General features: G+C 41.9%; 1 protein-coding gene across 4 annotated transcripts; it reads left to right on the forward strand.

The window, feature by feature from the left end:
- Positions 1–612: 612 nt before the first annotated feature.
- b4galt4 (UDP-Gal:betaGlcNAc beta 1,4- galactosyltransferase, polypeptide 4) lies at positions 613–8422 on the forward strand. 4 transcript variants are annotated; one of them, XM_018736216.2, is made up of 8 exons: positions 618–682; positions 1463–1585; positions 1829–2360; positions 4082–4314; positions 5100–5287; positions 5783–5905; positions 6745–6849; positions 7283–8422. In XM_018736216.2, the coding sequence occupies exons 3-8, from the start codon at positions 2111–2113 to the stop codon at positions 7416–7418; spliced, it is 1035 nt and encodes a 344-aa protein (XP_018591732.1). In that variant the 5' UTR covers positions 618–682; positions 1463–1585; positions 1829–2110; the 3' UTR covers positions 7419–8422. The 4 variants fall into 4 exon arrangements, with proteins under 4 accessions (XP_018591730.1, XP_018591732.1, XP_018591731.1 ...); XM_018736215.2 differs by having other exon boundaries at positions 619–682; positions 1458–1585; XM_018736214.2 differs by lacking the exon at positions 1463–1585 and having other exon boundaries at positions 613–682.

Genomic DNA, 8422 nt, shown 5'->3' on the forward strand with positions numbered 1-8422 from the left:
TGTGTAACAAGTGTTATAAATCACCAGGGAGACACTATAGTGATATGTGTGTAATAGTAATGGTGTGAGACTTTAGGATTAGACATTAATTAAAATTAATTTATTTTTTTATAGCTGACATGTATATTAGTGAGCTAAAAGAAAATTAAATGTGTCTCAAATTCATTTTAGCATTTAATTCAGTCAAGCAGAGATTTCTTTTTTGTCCCTATATACTGCTCCTTATTCTTCCTAAGAACCTCTGATTATCTTCTGCAGGAGTTGGCAACCCGACACCGACACGAGAATTATTATTTCACTGCTTTTAGGAATACTGAGTTCTACATAACTGAAAGTAGGTTCATATCATCCTATTCGTTTTCTTTCTTTCTTTCTTTCTTTCTTTCTTTCTTTATTTCTTTCTTTATTTTTTCACACCTACGCTGGGATGCTGTATGCCAAAACTCCGAAAAAGCGCCACTAATGCGCGGCACCGCCAAGCCTCACCTAACACTTAAGGGATCTTTGAAGACGCAGCTGGCGAGTGAGGATAACGGGACTTCCGGTGTATTTCCTGTTATTTTCGTGGCCGTGCCGGCAGTGCGCGCTCCCGAGGCGGAAGTACGTCACCCCGTTTAGCGCCGTGAACGCGTTACCTGAGAGAGGATGGTCGGAGATGGGGCAGGGCTGCTCGCAGGTAGAGGTACGTATCGCTCTACTTTCAAACTTTGCCGGTTGTCCTTGCGGCAGCCTCGAGTTTTATCAGAGCTGCGGCGCAGGTGAACATAGTTGAACTTAAACTTAAAGCTGCGAGCGTCGTGCTTGGTTGGTCTCATGATGATGATCATCATGTCAAGTGTTTAGCAACTAGCGCGAGCCCGAGCTAAGCTAAGTGTGTGTAGACAGCGGTGCTGTGTGCGGCGATGGCTAGAGTCGTGTGGAAATGAAATGTCAGTTTGAGCGCTGTGCGCCGGGGCACTGACTGACTGCGTGCGAGCTGAGCTCAGTCAGTGCTCCAAAAGGGGGGAAGGGGAGCAACAAATTCGCCTCAGCTCGCTAAACTTGTGCCTCATTTGCATACGCGTAACTTCTACAGCGGCGCGCGAGCGAACATTAGATTCGGCGCATTTACATTACCTGGCGCTTTTCTAGACTCACTCTGTTTAGCTGCATAATTTAATTATTTGCCCATTTTCCATAGGGTCAGGTAATTCTTACTGGCATAGTTTTAGGGTAAGTATCTTGAAAGAAAGGTACCAGTCTCTAGTGCTGGAGGTGGGAATCGAACCTTCGACCTTCGCAAAGTTTAGATCCAGCTGTCCAGGCAGGTAGCAGCTCTAACCACTGCGCCACCCGCTGTGCCTAATAATATGGCATTAAAGGTGTCGCTCGCTTGCTCGCGCGTGCTGGTGTCCACGTGTTTGAGTGCGGAAAGTGCTCTGTGGATGTCCTCAGTGATTGTGTGTGTGTGTGTCCAGTGTAGCGTTTTCACAGGAAGAGCAGTGCGGAATGTAGCCCAGCTGGAGAAACTCGTTGGACCTGTTCCCCAAACACCGCTTCCTCTGACTTCCAGTGAAATATATTTACACTTGGGAGGGGATGAACAGTGAGTGACAGTGAGTGAATGAATGAATGAATGAATGAATTTTGGGGGAAGCAAAGGGAGAAGGAAGGGATCATGTTTAAATCATGTGCGCTGTTTTTTGGGAAGCTGCTCTGAATACATCATTAGTAAGAGGCGTACGGATTACTGGAGGTATTTTCTGTAATACCGCGGTGGGGCATTCTGACATGAGGTAGGGTCACCGTGTAAAAGTGAACGACGCATTTCTCCTCTCCTTTCCTGCAGGAGCCGTGTTGTAACTTCGCTGTGAAGGTGTCGTTTCTGTCCCCCCGTTTTATTGTCTGCAGATGAAGAGTCGCACCTGGGTGTTTTGACATTTGAAGAAGGAGGGGAAAAAGGTTTTCTAACACTTGGAAACATACCTGCCAATCTTTTTTTTTTTTTTTTTTTTGAAGACTCACATTCAGCTGCTCTTCACATTGTTTATGGTGCCAAAGGATTCGAAAGCATCACATTTACGTACAGATTTTTGACTTTTTTTTTTCCTCTCCTCCTCCTTCCCCCTCCATGGCCATGGGCACTTGTCCAGCTGTCTGTAAGTTCAGTCGAAAGGGCAAATATTTCCTCATTCTGCTGCTGTCTTTCTTTGTTCTGGCCTGGATCGCGAATGTTGCCAGTGACTTTGTGCGCGATGCTCCAAGCGCTCTGTGGCCCCTCGTCCTGGAGCAGCCCGAGGAAGGAGAATCGCACCAACCTGCTCATTCACACGTCCTGTCCTCAGCCACTCGTCAGTGCTCCCTGCCCTCTCCACTTCTCAGTGAGTACTGAATCGGACAGGGCGTCTTTATTCACCGCTTCATCTAAAGTTTTCACGTACGGGACATGTATGCGTTACACTGGAATATAAGCTGGGGGCAAAAGAAACCGATCAGCACTACTGTAATAAAGTGAATACTTGAGTTTAAAATAAATGAATAATAAATTTAGTAAAGCGTTATGCCTGTGTTAAAGCACTCTGTGTCACTGCATGAAAAGAGCGCTCTGTAAAAATATTTAATTAATTAAAGGTGGCATGGTGACACAGCGAGTAGCACTGCTGTCTCACGGCACCTGGGTGGTATGAGAGGACATGGGTTCGATCCATGCTCAGTCTGTGTGGAGTTTGCATGTTATCCCTGTGTCTGCGTGGGTTTCTGCCCGGTGCTCTGGTTTCCTCCCACAGTCCAACGACATACTGTTCAGGTTTCCCATAGTGTGTGAGTAACAGAGAGGGTGTGTGTTCCACTGATGTATGAATGAAGGACCCATTGTAAGTAGTGTATCTAGCAGTGTAAGTCACCTTGGTGAATAAGGTGTGTGGGCTGATAACAGTACACAGAGTTCATTGGAAGTTGCTTTGGAGAAAAGTATGTAAATGTAAATCCAATATTCAAATACTACATAGTATCAAGTAAGTGAGAGTTAGGAAACAGTTGCATGCATAAAAATAGGAAATACAGCCCTATCTGCCGAAAAAGTAGTTCTAAATGTATAAAATGTAAATGTATTATATGAAATGTTTAATTTTTATATAATTGTACATGAAATGGTATGGAAGATGTATTTGTTTGATACAATTTCATATATATTGTCTGATTTTTCTCAGTATATCTTCAGGTGTGTGTGTGTTGCTGTTTCTGTGCCTTGGGAGCTCATGCTGTCTGTGTTTGCTTTTGTCATGTGGCCTATAAATTCCTTAACCAAGTAAATTTGACTATGGAAATGTTTACACACCGGGGTTTTGTTTGCCACAGTTTACATGACCAACATTTTATACTTTAAAAGAAAATCTACTAAATATCAAAAAAGTATGTTTGTTTTATGTTGCAGAAACTTAGGTGCCCAAACAGGTGCTTAGAGGTAGACTTACATGTTTTGTATGTCTGTAAAAGAAAATTAGTAAAGTGTTATTTAACCAAGGGGGTGCAGTGGCGCAGTGGGTTGGACCGCAGTCCTGTTCTCCGGTGGGTCTGGGGTTCAAGTCCCGCTTGGGGTGCCTTGTGATGGGCTGGCGTCCTGTCCTGGGTGTGTCCCCTCCCCCTCCGGCCTTACGCCCTGTGTTACCGGGTAGGCTCCGATTCCCCGCGACCCCGTATGGGACAAGCGGTTCTGAAAATGTGTGTGTGTGTGTGTGTGTGTGTGTGTGTGTGTGTGTGTGATTTAACCACCCTGCAGCTGACTGGCTTCTTGTCCACAGTGTATCCCTCCCCCCCGCCAGCCTCTCACCCAATGTTTCCAGGATCGGCTCTGGGTCACCGTGACCCTGCTCAGGACAAGTGGTTATTGAAATTGGATGGATGGGATACTATTTCAGTAGCATTTGCCCTGTTTTCCTAGTCTCATTTTAGGACTTTCCTCAGTGGAAAACTTTTGCTGTTAAAAATTAATATGGCATAATTTAGAGACATTTGAAAACTGCATCTTAGAATAAATAACGTTGTGAAATACATGTGGTGTTCTACAGAGCTGGGAAAGTGACTTGATGTTTGTCTTGTTCAGTGGGATCGCTGCCGCTGTCCTTCCCGTCCTCCCTGACCCTGAAGGACGTGGAGACAAAGAACAGCAAGGTGGCCGAGGGTAAATTTGAGCCGGAGGAGTGCCGAGCCAGGCAGAGCGTCGCTGTCCTCATTCCTCACCGCAACCGCGAGAAGCACCTTCTATACCTGCTGTACCATCTGCACCCGTTTCTGCAGAGGCAGCAGCTGCACTACGCCATCTACGTGATCCATCAGGTAACCCCCCATTCCAGATGTGCGTGTGACACGAGGTCTGCGTGAACCAGTCTGAACTGATTGGTGGACTGAGGTGTCCAGTTTCGCGTGGGAACGGCATTTAGTGTAGTGGTTTGGACCCGAAGGCCTCAGGTTGGAATCCTGCATCCAGCTGTAGTACCCCTGAGCAAGATTATTAACCTAAATTGCTCCAGTAAAATTACCCATCTGTATAACTGGGTATGTAATTGTGGGTAGATTAACACTGTAAGTCACTTTTTAGAAAAGCATCAGCTAATGAATAAATGTACTGTAAATTAAATATATTTGCCTGGTCCATTGAGAACTCCTACTGGTACTACAGCACCCCTGTGTCTCGCTCCACGTTGGTTTAGTTTCACCATAATAAATGTAAGGCTTTCAAAGTTATTAGTCATTGAGTGTTGAGAAATTTTCTAAATAAGTGTAATTTATGATTGCATAAATTAATATTTGTCATAATTGCATAAATATTTGTAAATTAATATTTGTCATAATTGCATAAAATTTGTTAAAATGGTAAACATTCCTGGTTTTGTGGTAAATACAAATATTACATGTCTGATGGGTGCAGAAGGGCAGGGGAGCACTAGGGACAGATTTTAGGGCAAAGGAAAAGACAGGAAAGCAGGGGAAAAAAATGTACATGTTTTTTAAAAAAAAAAAAAAAAAAAAGGACCCAAAGATTCACAATTGATACTTCACCAGTCTAACCAATTAGGAACGTCTTTGTCCACAATTTATTTTTTAACCATTTTCTGGGAAAGGCTGGAAATGCCATGTTCAACCGAGCCAAGCTGCTGAACGTCGGCTACCTGGAAGCTTTGAAGGATTACAGCTGGGATTGTTTTATTTTTCACGATGTGGACCTCTTGCCTGAGAATGACCACAACCTCTACATGTGTGAGCACTATCCCAAACATCTCGTGGTTGGCAGGAACGTGACCGGCTATAAGTAAGTGTCAAAAAAGATTACGTTTCAGCTCTGGTCTCATAAAAAAAATGAATTAATTACTGTCAGTACATGTAATTGTATCTGGTTTCAAGAGAAGACTCGTGTTCCTACAGCAGCTGTAAATACAGAGACGTGACAGCTCCAGTCCTGTGGGGGGTGGGGCACTGCTGGGCATATAGTGAGCTTCGTATAGGTGAACTTATTAGAATGTGCAAATACTGTGTTGTGTCTGCCAGGAAAGTGTGTAATCTAAAATGTATAATTTATTCAGATTGACAGTTTGAGTTTTGAATAATATGACAAATCATCTGTAGCTAATTTTGCACAAATGTTTGCGAAATGCCACCATTTCATGATTTTTGTAATGATGACACTTAGTGTAGAAAGGTGAGTGTTAAACGTGTGTTCCGGCATATCCCGTGTTGATTGTTATGTTTGAATGGTTTCTCAATAGAAAGTGGGCGTGTGAAATAGCTGCGTTTCGTTTACTCACAGATTGCGGTACAAAGGATATTTTGGAGGGGTGACAGCAATGAGGAAGGAGCAGTTCCTTAAAGTGAACGGGTTTTCCAACAATTACTGGGGATGGGGTGGAGAGGACGACGATCTTCGCGTTCGGTAAGAATATCACTGCACTATTTGAGTACAGTCAGCACTGGCATACTTAGTAAAGGTCCATTTTTATTTTATTTTTTTTAATTAATAAAAGTAGAATTGCCTGCAGGTGGTATTCAGTTGCCAAGTTTTCATTTATTTTCCTAATGTTAAATCTCGCTATATTTGAAAACAAAAGTCCGACAAAGAAATTTATCATTATTCAGGTTAGCTACTGATATGAATTGTTTTCACGTTGCATGTTTTATTTATAGGAAGTATAATATGAAATGGTAAATACTGTAATGTCTATGCTTTTAATGGTTTTCTCAGTAAAAATATTTAGCTATTACATAGTTTAAAGGTAGTTCCTGTTGTTCCACACTTGACTCAAGGTTTCTTCTGGACACACAGACAATCTTGGTCAACATGACCGTGCCATTCCATAACAATTTATCCCAAGTTCCAAATATTTTATCAAACATCAGATGAATGAGGGCATTTAAAACAAAATGGAGACACACACACACACATTGTCTGAAACCGCTTGTCCCAAGATGGAGACAGAAAATTGATATTAGACAAAAATATGCTCATTGCTTCCTCTGGCATCACAGGAAATTGGAGCAGTGTAAAAACGCTGTAGTCTGGCTTCCAAGTCACTTGCCACCAGAGCACAAACTTTCCAAATTGCTTTTTGTTGTACGTATAATTCCTGAAATTGTTACTTCAGCTCGTGTCTTTGTCCAGTGTGACTTTGCATTTGGTTCAGTGTTAAGTATTGCCGTCAGTTTTCTGGAAAATGTGTGTGTGTATGTGTGTGTGTGTGTGTGTGTGTGTGTGTGTGTATTTTGTTTCGTTAGGGTGGAACTTCAGCGCATGAAGATTTTGCGTCCACCTCCAAGAGTGGCTCGATACACAATGATCTTCCACAAGAGAGACAATGGAAATGAAGTTAATAAAGACAGGTAGTGAGCAATTTTTTTTTTTTTTTTGTTTCTGTGTGACAGTGATCAGGTGTACTGGTCCAACTTGTTTCAAAATAAACAATGAGTTGTAAGCAGCATCATGTGGTTCCTTGCAACTTGGTAAATAATTTAAAAATGGCCAATTAATCCCTGTGACATTTAATAGTGGCAAAATTAGTTCAAACAGCCACCAGGGACAGCTGATAGCATTGTGGTTATAGCTGCTCCCTTTGGACCCAGAGGTTGCAGGTTTGAATCCTACCTCTAACTGTAGTACCCTTGAGCAAGGAACTTACTCTGAATTGCTCCAGTAATAATTACCCAGCTGTATAAATGGATGAATAATTGTAAGTAGCTAAAGTTGTTTTGGAGAAAAGTGTCAAGTATAAAAAAGGAAAGGATTTTTGCATTTAAAAAATTTTTTTTTCTCCAGGATGCGTCTGCTGGGACAGACGCGAAAAGTGTGGAAGAATGACGGACTGAACACCTGCTCTTACGAGACTCTGTCGGTTGAGCGCGCTGCACTTTACGTAAACGTTACGGTGGACGTTGGTTTGCCCGGCTCCTGAGAGTACCTCGGGGGGACACGCGCCGGCCATTCAAACACTGTGTGCATGGGACGCTATCAGCAGGACAGGTGCCTGTTGAGAGCTAGGAAGGAACAGAGATCTGCTGAAACATGGGGGATGATGATGCTCGCCATACATGCATTGATGAATCTGACTGAGCTTTGAATTTTTTTTTTTTTTTTAAATCGTTGAACTGTCTGACAAGTTTAGGAAGTTTTCCACGTTTGAAGGAAGTAGCGTGTCATGTCCCACTCAGCAGGAAGGACTTGAAAGAAAGCCTTCAAACTTTTCGTTCCATTTCACCAATCAGAAGGATGCTGATTGATACATGAATGTAGATCTCTGAAATATTTGTTAATGTTTTTATAAAAAAATAATTTTTCCAACACTAGATGAGGAAATGTAGTTGACACATACATTTATGGAAGGCAAGTTTATACTTTAATATTTGTACAGTTTGAATTTTTCTTTATTCAACGTAAAATTACATTTTTAAAATAAGCTTTTTAATTGTTTGGGTGAGTGTAGGTTTTATTATGAATCTTTAAGCTGTTTGATCCTAGGTTAGTGTGCACTTGGATGTCCTGCAGTTGACAGACGGTTCTTACTAATGTCTTGTCCAAATGACATTGCAGTCTTGTTGAAGGTGTAAAAACAGTACCAGAACTGAAATTTACCTATATCTCTGGCTACATGCATCATTATAGATGTTTTTATTTAATAAAAAAAACCTATATAAAACATTTTAAGGTTGAGAGCAGATGGCACAGAACACTGAGGCCTACAGGTTGAGAATAACAGTGCAGTACTATAGTATAGTTTTGATATAATATACTGAGTTCTTTAATACAACATAGTATGGGCTTTACTTCAATTCTGTATATTACCGTAGTGTTCTATAGGTTACTGTAGTATGCCAAGGGAGATTACAGTAATTAATGTAGTTTTCTGATATACTACAATATTACATTACTGCGGTACTTTGCTGGCATGATGCCTACTGT

Source organism: Scleropages formosus, chromosome 3 (genome assembly GCF_900964775.1).
Source record: "Scleropages formosus chromosome 3, fSclFor1.1, whole genome shotgun sequence".
Classification (NCBI taxonomy): Eukaryota; Metazoa; Chordata; class Actinopteri; order Osteoglossiformes; family Osteoglossidae; genus Scleropages; species Scleropages formosus.